Source organism: Kogia breviceps, chromosome 12 (assembly GCF_026419965.1).
Source record: "Kogia breviceps isolate mKogBre1 chromosome 12, mKogBre1 haplotype 1, whole genome shotgun sequence".
Taxonomy (NCBI): Eukaryota; Metazoa; Chordata; class Mammalia; order Artiodactyla; family Physeteridae; genus Kogia; species Kogia breviceps.
Genome location: NC_081321.1, coordinates 87,781,976 through 87,799,149, shown reverse-complemented (window position 1 = coordinate 87,799,149; position 17,174 = coordinate 87,781,976). Strand labels below are relative to the sequence as shown.

At 39.1% G+C, this 17,174-nt stretch overlaps 1 protein-coding gene across 3 annotated transcripts in view; it reads right to left on the bottom strand.

The window, feature by feature from the left end:
- POLR3B (RNA polymerase III subunit B) overlaps positions 1 to 17,174 on the bottom strand; it is a 115,571-nt gene that overhangs the window by 68,450 nt on the left and 29,947 nt on the right. For all 3 annotated transcript variants that reach the window (XM_067010026.1, XM_059080728.2, XM_067010027.1), the window contains exons 11-12: positions 14,190 to 14,309; positions 8,655 to 8,789 (exon numbers count right to left, since the gene is read on the bottom strand). In XM_067010026.1, the coding sequence (XP_066866127.1) occupies positions 8,655 to 8,789; positions 14,190 to 14,309 (255 nt within the window). The remainder of the gene's footprint in view (positions 1 to 8,654; positions 8,790 to 14,189; positions 14,310 to 17,174) is intronic.

Here is a 17,174-nt window from a genome sequence, read left to right as displayed (position 1 = left end):
GTGCAGAAGATCTAAATAGACATTTCTCCAAAGAAGACATACAGATGGCCAACAGGCACATGAAAACATGCTCAACATTGCTAAGTATTAGAGAAATGCAAATCAAAACTACAATGAGGTACCACCTCACACCAGTCAGAATGGCCATCATTAAAAAGTCTACAAATAACAAATGTTGGAGAGGGTGTGGAGAAAAGGGAACCCTCCTACACTCTTGGTGGGAATGTAAATTTGTAGAGCCACTATGGAGAACAGTACGGAGGTTCCTTAAAAAACTAAAAATAGACTTACCATATGATCCAGCAATCCCACTCCTGGGCTTATATCCTGAGAAAACTATAATTTGAAAAGATACATGCACCCCAATGTTCATTGCTGCACTATTTACAATAGCCAAGAATGGAAGCAACCTAAATGTCCATTGACAGATAAATGGATAAAGAAGATGTGGTAGATATATACAATGGAATATTACTCAGCCATAAAAAAGAATGAAATAATGCCATTCGAAGCAGCATGGTTGGACCCAGTGATTATTATACTAAGTGAAGTAAGTCAGACAGAGAAAGATAAATATCTTATGATATCACTTATATGTAGAATCTAAAAAATGATATAAATGAACTTATTTACAAAACAGAAATAGACTCACAGACATAGAAAACAAACTTATGGTTACCAAGAAGGAAAAGGGTAGGGGGGAGAGGATAAATTAGGAGCGTAGGATTAACAGATACACACTACTATATATAAAACAGATACACAACAAGGACCTACTGTATAGCACAAGGAACTACATTCAGTATCTTGTAATAACCTATAATGGAAAAGAATCTGAAAAAGAATATAAATCTACATACATACAAACACACAAACATATATATAACTGAATCACTCTGCTGTACACCTGAAACACAACATTGTAAATCAACTATACTTCAATTAAAAAAATGAAACTTATATTGTAATAAACTGTTTTAAAAAATTTAAATAAATGACGCGTTAAAAAAGAAAATAGTAAGTACTCAAATTCAGGATAGTGGGGAAAAGAGAAGACAGAGTAAGGAAGAAATATATAAGTAAATGAAATGGTAATTAATGGTCAATTATTAAGAATTACTTAAGTTGGTAGTGGATTTGAGGGTGTTGATTTTATTTGTCCCCTTCATAACTTACATATCTGTGACATTTTTATTTATACTTTTTATGTTAAAAATTATATAATAAATGATATTAAACCATAGTAACCATGGAAAACAAATCAATGGGATGGAATAGGAAGTCATAAAAATAGACTAGGATGGTTCTGTCTCCAGAATTGATGGAGTAGCTCCTACCAGATGGATTCATCTGCTCATATAAATTATAAACGCTGGACAAAATATTGAAACTATTTGAAGGCACTGGAGAGTAAAAGCAGGCAGAAACTGGAGGAAAGTTGACACTTAACGAAAGTGCATTTCCGTTTTTAAGGCTTTTCAATTAATGGTAGGACACTTTAAAAAGGGTCCAAGCTACATTGGAAGCTAAAACTTGGAGAGAGACCCACAGTTTTACTGGATTGAAGGACCAGAGGGAAAAGATCTGAGCCACCATGGTAGCTGGAAAGTGAGAGGAAATTCACAGAAAGGAAAGAACCACAAATAAAATCAACACCCTCAAATCCACTACCAACTTAATCTTGGGAGAAAACCCCAGGATGATGTATATAAACTTTGCCCAACTCTCTGGCTGACCCCTGAACTACACAGTGAAAGGTGTGGCCCATGTCCCCTACTGCCCCAAATCAGGTGTGGGTTGTGACTGCTTTTTTCAATAAAGTCTTCTTTCAATAAAGTAAAGTAAGTGAAGTAAGTAAGTGACTTTTAAGACCAGGTCATTACGGCCACACAGATTCTCTTGTGCATGTGAAACTCACTTGGAGTCCTGAGCCACTCTGATGCCACAGCACTGGAATGGTCAAGACCGAGCTGACCCCAGCCTTCCAGACACCTCACCACCTCTGGCAGAACAACTACCAACCGAGCTCCATGTGAAACAGAAGAATCACACAGCCGAATCCTGCCTGAATTCCTGACCCACAAAATTGTGAGATACAAAAAAACGGTGATTGTCTTAAGCCATGCAACGCAGAAAGACATAACCAGAACACCATTTATATACAGTTCGCAAAACTAAATAAGTGGCTTATGACAAATAAATAGCAGGCATAGTTCTTCAATAATCAAATATATTATTACAACGACTTAAATTCCCCTGCAAAATTAATTATATTCAGTTTTTTTCCTTTATAGAGGAAGAAAAAAGTAGGATATATTTGTAATCTAAGCTACCTAACCAAACAATAATGTACTATTAGGGGACATTATATATGCACCCATTATACAGGAATCCTGAAGTTCAGTGAAATCTTGTAAGCTAAAGATTTTCCAAATTTCACACTATTCTTGAATGCTTATAACCCACTGGTAGTTTTCTGACTCAAAATGAAGACATTAAAACCAATGAGTCTCCTCCAGCCACTGCTGAAGAAAGCATTTCCTAAGTGGAATGTTACTTTACACTCTTCCCCCTTAAGGTAGACAAGTCCTTCCACTTTTCTACTAAAATCAACTTTGCAGACGGGATAGCCAGGATCCTGAACTTGATTTACCATGTCAGAAGTGTTCTAAAAAGAAAACTTCCTCCTCTGAGAGCTTAATCCTATCTTCCACTCAGACCCAGCAGTTTCCTTCACGGAAGAAAGAATATGGGAATGGAAGCAGGTGCAGGGGAGGAGAGGGACGGAGAAGCCCATTTCAGCAACTTCCTGTGTAAACTGGCAAAAGGAACTTGAATAAGCATCCTGAACAGAAGCAAATGCCCTTAACCTAAACCACAAAAGCTCAGCTCTATTTTAATTAGTTCCGTACACTTAGACTTTTGTGTCTCAAATTATGACAAAGTTTTTTTGGATCCTAGCTGAATTTGTTGTAGCCCCCTGATTCAAGCACAAGGAAATGCCCCGTACTAAATAAGTAAAATGTAAGAGTACACTCAACAAAACTAATGCCTCATTAATACATTTCTCCACCCTTAAAATTTCACCGTAAGAGAAATAACGTTCTCCAGTTCACAGAGCAGTGAGAAGCTACAAGGCCAAGTCACACAATAAGCCACATTATTTAGGTCAAGAGTAAAATGATTAAAAGGGATGGAATGCTGGTGATAATATTCAATACCTTTCATTGCTAGCATGAGGCCTTTCAGCCTGCCTAAGACAGGAGCACTAAAGAGCAAATTATATTTAAGAAAAAATGCTGACAGCTCATCAATTGATTTTCAATGAAAATGCTAAAAAAATTAATAAAGAAGTTAAGCTGCTGAAATACAGTTTCACCAATTAGCTTAATGTCAGAGAATTCTAATTAGGCGTCTTGAGATTGCTATTTAGTGTTTAAGCCTTCAGAGTGCCAAATTCTCCTTTTCACACAAGCTGGTTGCAAAATTAAAGACATTAGGCAGCCTTAATTACATTATCAGAACAGCTGGGATTAGGCAATCTCTGAAGTCAAGACGGCATTCTTTTGTCACAGGGTGGAAATCCCTGGCTTTCCAGGGTGCCGGATTTTGGTGCCGTTCCATATCTCACCCATACAAAGCAAGCTGCATTAGAAACAAAAAAATTTGCAGACGAAGAATAGAGTAATGCTCAGCAAATAATGAACACATTACTGAGAAAGAAAAGGTAGGTGAAAAGATTAAGCCTGAAATCGGTAGGTTTTGCTAACACCTCTATTGGCGGCTGGCCGGCCAGCCCTCTGGTGGCAGTGAGACTAAGGGAAAGCTCTGTGAACCCGCTTGGCCAGTGGATACAGCTCTGTTATCTAAAGCTGAAGCACATTTATACTCCCTCATCCCACGGGGTGTGAAATTAGCAGATACTGCTTTTACACAGTTTTGCCAACACAATGTCTTTTATGCCTTTACATTGTTTATAAAGCAATGTTTCCTTGCACATGGGAACCCTCTTTGTAATTCTAATTTTTTAAGCAACAGGATAGTCTCTCCTCTCCCCTCTCAACTCCATTCCTTAGTCCTCCAAACACCCAACATTGTTCTTAAAGGACTCATTTAACAGCACGATTTCTTTTCCAAATAAAAAACTGTAAAAATTGGGATTGTTGGTGGTGGGGATTCGCACAGTCCCCTGAACAGTGGTCAATCTGAAGGTGGCCAAAAACCCACCTGTTGGCATTAGCCATTAACTATAAACAGAACTTCCCATGTATTCCAGGCATTAATTTTTTCTCAAAACCTAAAACTGCTCTAATTTTTCAATTCCAGTTTTTTACATTTTAGATGTGGTAATTAATATCTGCTGTTATCATTCCAGCCACATCTGGAATACTGCATAGTCTCCTAACTTGTCCACTCCTGGCCTGTTCATCTCCAAATCACATCTCTTAAACTGCAAATCAGATGGTGTCACTTCCCCGATTATAACTCTCTCGTGGTTTTCCACTGCATGCGAAATTAAATCCAAAACTCTTGCCGTGGCCTACGATGCTAGTTCTACAATGTCCTCTCTCACCACCCCTAAACCTCACACTCTGGCCACAATGGTCCTCTTCCAGTTCCTCCAATACAGGCGGCTGCCTGGGGATGTATGTTGCTTGTGCGGGTCTCTTGATGGAAGGTAGTTCCTGAGGTTGCGTGAGACTGGCTTCTCTTCACTCAAGTCTCAGCTGAAATGTCTGAGGGCTCGGCTTAAAATATATCACTTTTTCAAAGAGGTCTTTCCTGACCATCCAGAATAAAGTAACCCCCTTCCCCCAACCAACATCCCAACACTCTAATATTAATTAGTCTGTTTTTGGTTTGCCTTAAACACTTACGACCATCTAATATCACATTTATTTACTGTTTACTTGTTCCTTGTTTGTCTCCTCTACCAAAATGTACACTGTTGAGAGCAGGTGCCCCATCAAGTCTCATTCACTATTGTATCTCTGGTGTCTAGTACTTTATCTGGGGACAGAGAGATGCATATGAATGTAAGTGGTTCCTGCCCTCAATGAGTTTACAGTCTAAAGGGGGAGAGAAGCGAGCAGGTAGAGAACTGTACAGTAGTAATTCAGCGTGCAAATAAAGACCTAAACGACCGAGCTACTAACTACTCCTGGGGTTCACAGGTGGTTTCAAAGAGGGTGAGTCAAAGCATGATGAATGCGTAGGAGCCCCTCATGATGGGGAAGAAGGAGAGAGAAGGGAGGGGCAACTTAGGCAGAAGACATAACTCAAAGGATGAAAGAGCATCACACTGTGTTTGGGAAGGAGTGGCTCATCACCTTAGCATGAGACGAGGCTGGAAAGGTGCACAGGGGCAAGAGAATCAAGGACCCTGACAAGCCTGCTAAAGAGTCTACACCTGGGGACCTCCCTGGTGGTCCAGTGGTTAGGGCTTCACCTTCCAGTGCAGGGGGTGCGGGATCGATCACTGGTTGGGGAGCTAAGATCCCACGTGCCTCGGGGCCAAAAAAAAGAGAGTCTACACGTGGTTCTGTAGAGCAGTAAGACTGTGTTTATGAACTTCACACAGGAGTTTCAGGGGAAGGGCAAACAAGCAGAGAAACAAGCCCTTACAGCCCACCTCAACCAGAGAGGCTCAACTTTTACCTGTTTCAATATTGGGATTCTGAGTAAGACTTCATGCTTTAAAAATCTTGAAACTCACATCTGAAGCTCAGGCCTGCTGAGGGGTGCTCCCGGGAAATGGACCTGTGCTTCACCCAGTCTCACAGTAAATGCTCAGGAATGGGTTGGGATGGCTTTGCACCACGTAAAAAGGCAGGCACCTGGCCAGAGCCTCCGGAACAGACAGATGGGAGGGGCAGGTGAGAATCAGAGAAAGCACATAAAAAGATTCAAATATACTAATGCTGTGTTCACCCTTGAGTTGGGACATGTGAATATTTGCTTTGAGTCTTAATACACAAACACACATATGTGTTATATATAGTCCTGTATGCATGAAAATTTTCATAACTAAAAAGCACACACACAAAAGCAGGCATATGTCAATTTCTGTGGCAACACACACATTTAATGATTAAATCCCCACTAAGTAAGCAGACATACTACTTTGAATATATGTTTCATACTAATAAGGACAAAATGTTCCTTTATGTGATTTCTTCTAAAACTGCAAAGCCTGACTCCAAACTTGCCCTTGACAAAGGACCCCAAAGGAGGCCAGAAAACTTAGCATAAATTCACAAAGGCCTGAATGTCCACAAGCCATGAGTTTCCAACAGTAAAACTTTAAAAATCCAGTTAATAAAGATATTTGTATATGCATAGTGTGTCTCTGGAAGGATAGAGGAGATGAAGAGAAAAGTGACCATTACTGGGGGGAGGATCTGAGAACTGGATCAGGTGAAAGGGTGGGGGGGTCAGAGTGGGAGAAAGACTCATTTTCACTGTAAACTTACTTGTAATTGTTTGAAAGTCTTTTTTTTTTTTTTTGCGGTACGCGGGCCTCTCACTGCTGTGGCCTCTCCCGTTGTGGAGCACAGGCTCTGGATGCTCAGGCTCAGTGGCCATGGCTTACAGGCCCAGCTGCTCTGCGGCACGTGAGATCCTCCCGGACCGGGGCACTAACCCGTGTCCCCTGCATCATCAGGCGGACTCTCAACCACTGCGCCACCAGGGAAGCCCTGAAAGTCTTTTTACTGTGCTAATATGTTGTTTTAAAAACATTCTTACTGTGTATTATTAGTTTTATTTTAATATCTGTTTTATAATGGTTACTGTTACATTACTTTTTAATCATAACATTGTTCTTTACAAATTAAAAATACTTGCTTAAATTGGTAGGACAAATAACCACAAGAAGGGGGAAGGAACATCCTACAGCCCAGCTATGGTTGAAAGAACTATATAGAATGTTTCAGCTGTTTGCTGCAAGGAGACAGGATTCAGAGGTTTACAGCCAAGTTAAATGCTTTAAAACAAACAAAAAACAAACATTCTTCAGAGGAATAAAACAGAATCCCGAGTCTCTACCATTCATCATCCACAATGTCCATCAGGATACAATCCAAGATTGTTACACACATGAAGAAAAAGGAGAACATGACCCATACTCAAGAGAAAATTTAATCAAGAGATTGATCCGGAGATGATTGATATGTTGGAATTAGACCAGGATTCTAAAATAGCTGTTAAAGTTCAAGTGTGTAAATGAAAATATGGTTGTGATGAATAGACAAACAAGAAATCTCAGTAGAGAAAAAATACCCAAATGAAATTTCTACAACTGAAAAATATAATATCTAAACTAAAAAATTAACTGGATGAGTGTAATAGCATATTAGAGACAACATAAGAAAAAGTAAGGGAACCTGAAAATAGAGCAATAGAAATTATCCAATCTGAAGAAGAGAGTAAAATTGAAAAAAAATCAACAGAGCCTTAATACCAAAGGGTCTAACAATATAATCTGAGTCAGAAGGAGAAGAGAGAATAGTACAAAAAAGATATTTGAAGAAATAAAGACTAAAAATGTCTCAAATTTGGTTAGACATAAATTTACAGACTTAAAAACTTAGTGAACCCTAAGTAGGATATTAACAGAGACCACCACACCAAGGCACTTCTTTAAAACCAAAGATAGGGACTTCCCTGGTGGCACAGCAGATAAGACTCTGCACTCCCAATGCAGAGGGCCTGGGTTCAATCCCTGGTCAAGGAACTAGATCCCACATGCATGCTGCAACTAAGAGTTTGCATGCCACAAGTAAGGAGCCCGCCTGCTGCAAACAAGGAGCCCATGTGCTGCAACTAAGGAGCTGGAAAACTGCAACTAAAGAGCCCTGGAGCCACAGCTAAGGAGCCTGCCTGCCACAACTAAGACCCACCACAGCTGAGACCCAGCGCAACCGACCAACCAACCAACCAACCAACTAAATAAATAAATAAATAAATAAATAAATGAGTAAAACAGAGAGAAAGTATCAAAAGCAGCCAGGTCTATATTCTAGCTGTTTGATTTAAAGGGAATTTCTGATTTAAATGCTGAAACATGAAGTTTCAAAGTTTTAGACACCTGTTACCCAGTTGAAGGAGATACATACTCTCAAAATAAGATAAAATGTATCAGGCTAAGACTGAAAATGAGATAAAAGATGTCCTCACTAACCTACTTCTACTACATCACCAAAAACGTTAGGGGATTGTTTACTTGTTTATTGTCTATCTCTCTCACTAGACTATATGGACTAAGAGAAAAGGGACCTTTGTCTGTCTTATTTTCCCTGTATACCAGTTTCTAGAACTATGCCTAGCACACGATAGGAGTTTAATAAATATGTGTTAACTAAATAAATGATATTACTTAAAGCCATACATCACGTCCTACGTTAAACAGAATGAGGGTAATCATCTCAAAAGAAGATATAATATAGGTAACACTATTAACATATTTAAAGAACTAAGAGTTTTCATAGCAATTGTTAAGTCAAAGAGATAGTAAGTCATGTGTGAATGTTTATACTCCAAATATACAAAACCCATATTCCATTCAACCATCTCTTCCTATCTAAAATGAACACTAAATTACTTTTTATTGAGGAAAATAAAATAAGATTCCTGACATAAAATAATTAAATCACCTGTCCTGCCAACTCCAATCGCTTGTTACCATAATAATCTCTGTCGTCAACTTTATTATCTCCTTGGGCCAGAATTACTCTTCGCACCATCACTGCAGTATAGATACATTTGGCTCGGAAATTGAATTCTTTAACCTGTAATTCAGAAATCAGAGAAAATTTTTGAGACAATGCACATTAAAATTTAAGGTGCCTCAAGAAAACAGTCAATGTTATCATATTTAAATAAGAACATAATGAATTGTTTTGATTCTCCCTATTCAAAGAAATTCAACTAGTCTATAAACTTCCTGAGAGCTGAGATGATGACTTTTCATCTTTGTACTCAATACCTGTGGTAGCTTTTCTTCAAGTATGACCACCATCAACTCCTTCCCTCCCTATATGTTTTATGCCATTCCTTCATTAAGAGGTGGAGTCCACCACCCCCTTTGGGTTGGCCTGTAAACTAGAAGTTTCCACTTCCTTTTTCTTAAAGTCCTGAAGTACCATGTGAGAAGTCTAGGACACTCTGTCGGGGAGAAAAGGGCCACATGGAAAAGCAATGAGGAGCCAGAGATATGAGTGAAGATGCATCTTGGATACCCACCCCAGTCGAGCCTTTGGATGACTCCATCCTCAGCTGCTATCTGTCTGCAACTTCATGAGACCCAAAGTGAGAACCTCCTTCCCCACCACTGAGCCCAGTCAAACCAGAGAACCAATAAGAGAGAGCAATAAACAGTTATCTTAAGCCATTAAATTTTGGAAATGTTTGTTATGCAGCAATAAATAACAGGAATGGTATATTGTCAGGACTCACCAAATATCTATGGAATGAATCAACAGACTGATGAATAAATTTGCTGCAAATGTTCTATTCAATCTTCTCTTCTACAACTGAAATCTACGTAAACAAATCTGGCCCAATCAGTAAGTTAAATCAGAACTGGTTAAATCATTGCACTGGTTTGTTTGGGGAGACAAAAACCTTAGGTAACTAGGTTAATTCTTTCTCTACAACCTAAACGATGAGTTCTGAGAGTATGGACTAAGCTTCTGCCAATTCTAAGGAACATTTTATAGGCTTGTCTATAGAAAATTCATATTATAAAATTTCTGTTTTACTTTCCTTAATCACTGAGTAAGATCCCAATGACATCCTATTAAGTTTATCACTATGACAGATTAAAAAACAGCAACCGGTCTCCTTCACACATTTTTCTGTTGCTGCTAAGGAATTACACTAAATAATATAGGATGTTAGAAATTCTGTATATGTTTCCAAAAGTTCATTCTCCTTTAAAGGAAGTTTCACGTCTTCATTAGGTCTATTTATCCCCTTTCTATTACTGAGAACTTTAGAATGTGTTAAAAGAAATGTGTTAATTTTGGAATGTGGTAAGAGAAAAAGCAGCCCTAAAAGCTATTTTGTCATTTTTTACTCACAAAACAATTACATCAATAAGAAAGGTTGGAATAAATCTAGATCTTCATAAAGAAAAATCTCTGGTCCATCCTCAAACAAACAAACAAAAACCCCTACAACCTAACCCCAATTACCACAACACTGAGCAGAAGAACCCAGTCTTTGAGTAGCTGTAAGTGATTTACATTCCCAGTTGCTATTTACAAACTGTATGGTCCTCCATTCAGATACATCTAATTTATTTTTTTTTCTGATTTTAATGTGGTGAGTTACATTGAACATGTAACTCTTCTAGTTGTATTTACTTTTTTTGTTAATGAAAAAAATGAAGCAAATTTTCAACTTTTAACAAAGTCCATATCATGTGTTTATTTTGCATAAATAGTGGGAGACTCTCCCAAGACATTTTTTTTTTTTTTTTTTTTGCGATACACGGGCCTCTCACTGCTGTGGCGTCTCCCGTTGCGGAGCACAGGCTCCGGACGTGCAGGCTCAGCGGCCATGGCTCACAGGCCCAGCCGCTCCGCGGCATGTGGGATCTTCCCGGACTGGGGCACGAACCCATGTCCCCTGCATCGGCAGGCGGATTCTCAACCACTGCGCCACCAGGGAAGCCCCCAAGACATTTATAAGTAGAAATAAATATGGATATTTACAGCAGATGCCCCACTGCACTTTAAAAGGCACTTGAACATTAACTCATTTTGCCGTTCGCCCCTTTTTAAACTACTATATGCTGAAAAATAAACCTTACGTCTAAATTGAAAAAAATAAGTTAATACTGAGCCCATTTTTCCTACTGATATGGAGAGTGGGAATCCTTTAATCTAGTAGCTGACATCACTTTTTGGTAGAATGCCAATAATAGTTCCGTTATCCCTTTGTGAACTATCTGAAAGAGGGAAAGAAAAAAGACCTACCAAATGAGCTTGGAACACTGAAACAGAATTGTTATCGCCAAAACTCTGGAATCCTTTTAATATTATCTTGGAGGAAAAAGAGGTCTTAGGCATCTTGGGGAAACCCTTAGAGCAGTGGTTTCCAAATTTTAGTGTGCATCACAATTATTGCAGGGCCTGTTAGAACAGATTGCTGGGCCCCACTCCCAGAGTGTCTGACTCAGTATGTCTATGGTAGAGTCCAAGAACTTGTGGCAAGTTCCCAGGTGATGCTGACTCTACTACGTAGTCTGAAAAACTCTCACTTCCAAGGAACTGAGAGGCTGGGCTTCGGAGCCAAAGCGTCAAGTACAAGTGCAGGCACTGCTGAGCCTCCTGCCCATCTCTCTCCCTCTATGTAGATACATCTGAACCAGTGCTTTCTACATTTTAGTCATTCAAGTACCACCATCATGATTACTGTCATATCTCTGTAACACTTAAAGTACTAATTATTTAATATTTTTAGTCAACTTTAAACAACTCCTTTTTTTTTTTTTTTTTTTTTTTGCGGTACACAGGCCTCTCACTGCTGTGGCCTCTCCCATTGCGGAGCACAGGCTCCGGATGCGCAGGCTCAGTGGCCATGGCTCACGGGCCCAGCTGCTCTGCGGCATGTGGGATCTTCCCGGACTAGGGCACAAACCCGTGGCCCCCACATCGGCAGGCGGATTCTCAACCACTGCGCCACCAGGGAAGCCCTAAACAACTCATTTTTAAGTAAGCTTCATCTATACTATAATACCATAAAATCCTAAATACCACAGAAATGGATTTAATGTGCTAGTTGTATTTTTTCTAATAAGTACATAATTATTTAAAGAAAAATGTCCTTATATCATCTAAAATCACCTCTAACAGTATTCTTAGGTAAATATTGTCCTAAACCATTCTGGAAAATGAAGGTCTTTTCTTGGTTTATCTATTCTGACTTTACTCCTCACTGGATCATATATAACAAAACTTCTTTTATTTTAAAATTTATTTTTATTTTTTTGGCTGCATTGGGTCTTTGTTGCTGCGCACGGGCTTTCTCTAGTTGCGGCGAGCAGGAGCTACTCTTCATTGCAGTGCGCAGGCTTCTCATCGTGGTGGCTTCTCCTGTTGCAGAGCACAGGGTCTAGGCATGCGGGCCTCGGTAGTTGTAGCACGTGGGCTCAGTAGTTGTGGCTCACGGGCTTAGTTGCTCCACGGCATGTGGGATTTTCCCGGACCAGGGCTCAAACCCGTGTCCCCTGCGTTACAAGGTGGATTCTTAACCACTGCGCCACCAGGGAAGCCCTAACAAAACTATAAAAACAGCAGCTTAGGCCCACTGCAACCACACAAAAATAACAATGTTCAGCTTTACAATTTACATAAATAAATTTCGGTATAGCCAGCATTCTATCAGGTAAGGCTCTTTAACCAAAAGGTCTCCTCAGCTGTCGTACAAAGCTAAGTGAGGCTCCAATGGAGACGTGATGGCCATGTCTGGGAGCCAGCAAACCATGGAGCTTTATGTGCACCCTATCACTGAATTGGCACAATGGTATTAGTTTCATTGTTCAGATGAGAAAACTGAAGCTTAGAAAAGTTAAGATTTGCCCAAAGTAAAATCAGCTAGGAGGTTGAGAAACCCAGTTTGAACCCTTATCTCTCTGGCTCTAAAGCCCTTGTTGTTTCCACTACTCATTTTTGCTATTTTGAGTTTTACACTGTTTTTCTAATCACCTAAAATTCAGTTCAGACACAGCTTTAACATTAAGAGTTTTCTAATTCTTTGAATTAGATCAAGGATAAACATAAATGAGTGGCAGCCAAAGGGCAGAATCAGAGACCCATATTATTTGGCTGACAAGGTGTTTCAAAATAAGAAAACAATCACTAAGATGCAGTTTAGGTGGTCACTGTCCAATTCTGCAGTGCCTTCAACTTTCCTTTATTTATAATCAGCCCCGGAATGTAGAGTCTGCAATCCCTGAATTAGATCATTGTGCATAATACACATGCCAATTCATCAAAAACCAGACTATTTGGTTAACAAGACAGTCTGACTAGCAAATAATTTTATAATTTAGAAAGAGTAGCATATATATTAAATGGGAGTGGGGGAAGAAAGACTCTTGCCAACATGGCTGATCTCTGTTTAACAATAAGTTAATTAAAAAAAATAAATATTAAGGGTCAGAAGATGGGATTCTAGCTCTCTCTCTCTCTGACAACTAACCAGCTGGATGACAAGGTAAATCATCTAGCTTTTCCAGACCTGAGCATCTTCACTGTAAGTGAAGGAGGCTGGACAATGTGAACTCTAAAATTCAAGGTCTAGGAGATAAGCCCGTCCAATATTTTAATAAGTATCTATGGTAGTGATGGTACCATAACATTGAGAATGTACCTAATGCCTCAGAAATGTACATATAAAAATGGTAAATTTGGGGGACTTCCCTGGTGGCGTAGTGGTTAAGAATCCACCTCATAACGCAGGGGACATGGGTTTGAGCCCTGGTCAGGGAAGATCCCAGCCTGTGTGCCATAACTACTGAGCCTGCACTCTAGAGCCCATGAGCCACAACTACTGAGCCCACGTGCCACAACTACTGAAGCCCAGGCGCCTAGAGCTCATGCTCCACAACAAGAGAAGCCACGGCAATGAGAAGCTCGTGCACCGCAACGAAGAGTAGCCCCCGCTCACCACAACTAGAGGAAGCCTGCACGCAGCAACGAAGACCCAACACAGCCAAAAATAAATACATAAATTAAAGAAAAAAATTTTTTAAAGGTAAATTTTGTTATGTATATTTTACCACAATTTTTAAAAAAGTATCCATATGGGCAAGGCACTGTAAGCTTGTTTTAAGTTATTTAAAAATATCTAAGACACCATCCCTGTCCTTCAAAAGGAGAAATCTAATAGCAGTGCTACTATATACATGAATATAAAAAAACTGTAATTTTGGATTGAAAGAAGAACCAAGAGAGAGTAAACATGATGATGATACAATACAGCTAACACTCTCTAAGTACAAATACACTATTGATAATGGAAGATTATTTCCAGGGCAGTCCACTGGAGAGTCCTCCTTAGGATTCTCTCTTTTCTTAAGGAGCTAAACTTTAATTAATGTAAACTTGTATTCAAAATTCTTTAACAGAAATGCATGGACCCCACAATGATCATTATTCAGTTCCAAAGGGGTTACTCACTGGTACATGGGTCAGAATGGTAGAAGCCAGGAGCTCTCTTGCTTCTTCTATTTTGGTTTTCTTTGGTCCACCTCCCCACATCCTTTGCCTTCTTACTTTGTTTCCTATATATTTTAATGCCTGTAAAAAACAGGATATATTTATAATAATGTTTGAATGACATCATCAGAGAGAATTTGTTAAACTACCCATACATGACACTATAAGCAAAACAGACAAGGATCCTGGTTATAGAGAAAGCTGAATTGGTCCTAGTCAAAAATCAACATTTGTCATAAATCAATGACAAAGCAGCATTTACATGCTATTTAATATACTGGTTCCCTTTTTATTTTATAATTTGTTTTCTTACTATAAAATTGATACATGATCATTGTAGGAAATTTAGAAAATACAGAGGAGATAGATGTATCAGCCATCAATCTTCCTCCCAGAGAGCACCACAGTCTATAGTTAACACTTTGGGGTAATAGTTTTTCCCCTCAAGAAGGAATTACACCACGTATGACCTCTATCCTGAAATCAACAAAGCACTGCTGAAAGAAAACAAAATCTAAATAAATTGAGGGTTATGCCATTTTCATGGACTGGAACATATAATAGTGTTAAGATGGCTTACTGTTAAAATTCTCTCCAAACTGACCAAGAGATATATCATACTTGCTAATTATACTCCTGGCAGGCTTTTTAAAAAACAAAAATTGATAGATTCCAAAATATATCTGGAAATGAAAAAGAATAGCCAAAACAATCCTGAAAAAGTCAGAGGATTTACATTACGTGATTTCAACTATAAAGCTATAGTAATCAAGATAGTGAGATGCGAGGGTAAGGACAACCGCATCAGTGGAAGAGAATAACAAGTGCGGAAATAAACCACACTTTTATGGTCAATTGATTTTTGACCAAAGTGCCAAAGCAATTCAATGGGCGAAGGAAAGTCTTTTCAATAAATGATGTCAAAACAACTAAATATCCATAAAGTAAAAAATTAACCTTGACCCTTATTTCACACCAAACAGAAAATTAGTTTAAGATGGATTTTAGACATAAACATAAAAAGTAAAACTATAATGCTTCCAGAATAAAATATAGGAGAATATGTTACTGCTCTTGGGGTAGACAAAGATTTCTTTAAATGGAAATCAATAACCATAAAAAAACAAATAAAAACACCCTATTGATAATCAGATTTTATCAAAATTAAAAACTGCTCATCACAGTTAAGATAATGAATAGGGAAGTAATGGGCTGGGAGAAAATGCCTGCAATACATAAACCTGACAAGGGATTTATATCCAGGATATATGTATGTATATTTTTTAATTCTAATTTTTTTTTTATATTTATATTTTTTAAAGGGGACTCTGAAATTCAATAATAAAAAGGCAACTCAATAAGGAAAACGAGTGAAAGATTTGGACAGACACCTCACACAGGAAGTCGATAAGCGCATGAAAAAGTGTTCAACATCCTTAGTCATCTGGAAAATGCATGATTAAAACCACAATGAGGGCTTCCCTGGTGGCGCAGTGGTTGAGAGTCCGCCTGCCGATGCAGGAGACACGGGTTCGTGCCCTGGTCCGGGAAGATCCCACATGCCGCGGAGCAACTAAGCCCGTGAGCCATGGCCGCTGAGCCTGTGCGTCCGGAGCCTGTGCTCCGCAACGGGAGAGGCCACAACAGTGAGAGGCCCGAAAAAAAAAAAAAAAAAAAACCACAATGAGATACCACTGAACACCCACTAGAACAGCTAAAGTTAAAAAGACTGACAACACTGAATGTTGGTGAGGACGTGAAGCAATCAGAACTCTCAGAGCCAGCTGGGGGGACTGCAAAATGGTACCATCACTTTGGAAAAAGATCTGGCAGTTCCAACTTTATAAACGTTACATACACAACTGGTTTTTGATCCAGCAATTCTACGCCTAGTTATTTACCCAAGAGAAATGCCAAACTGTTCAGGCAGAGACTTGTACACAAACGTTTACAGCAGTTTGATTTATAACAGGAAAAGAGTGAAACAAACCAAACGTCCATCAACAGGAAAAGATGACAAACTGTGGTATATTCATACAATGGAACACTACTCAGCAATAAAAAGGAACATGGGAATTCCCTGGTGGTCCAGTGGTTAGGACTCTGTGCTTTCACTGCAGGAGCACAGGTTCAACCCCTAGTCCGGGAACTAAGAACCTGCAAGCGGCACAATGTGGCCAAATTAAACAAAAAAAGACAAAAAAAACCACACAGAAAACAAAAGAACAATAAAAAGGAACAGACCACATGGATAGATGACATAAAGAGGAACAACTTGGCTGAATCTAAGACAATATGCTCAACAAAAAGGGCTGGACACCAAGAAGTTTACGCTGCACAATTCCATATATAAAATTCTAGAACAGGCAAAATTAATCTATGGTGAAAAAAATAAGATCAGTGGGGGGAGAAGATAATAGAGGTGAAAACTAACTAGGAAGGGCATGAGGGAACTTTCTGGGGTAACGGAAATATTCTGTATCTTATAAAAATTATACAATGAAGATTTGTACTTATCAGTGTATATACATTTTACCTAAAAAACGAAATATTAAAAACTAATCAAGTAATAGGTGAGGAGGAGGTAGAGATTTAGATGAAACAAGAATGGCAAAGTGTTTTTAATCGTTGAAGCTGGGTAATAGGCACATGGGGTTCATAATACTATTCCGTATACTTTGTATATGTTGAAATTTTTCCATAAAAAAAAGTTCGAAAAGAAGAGGATAATGTGGTTCTTATTATTTTGTAAAAGCAATGAAGGCTTTTTTTTTTTTTTTTTTTTTTTTTTTTTTTTGTGGTACGCGGGCCTCTCACTGTTGTGGCCTCTCCCGTTGCGGAGCACAGGCTCCCGACACACAGGCTCAGAGGCCATGGCTCACGGGCCCAGCCGCTCCACGGCATGTGGGATCTTCCCGGACCCGGGCACGAACCCATGTCTCCTGC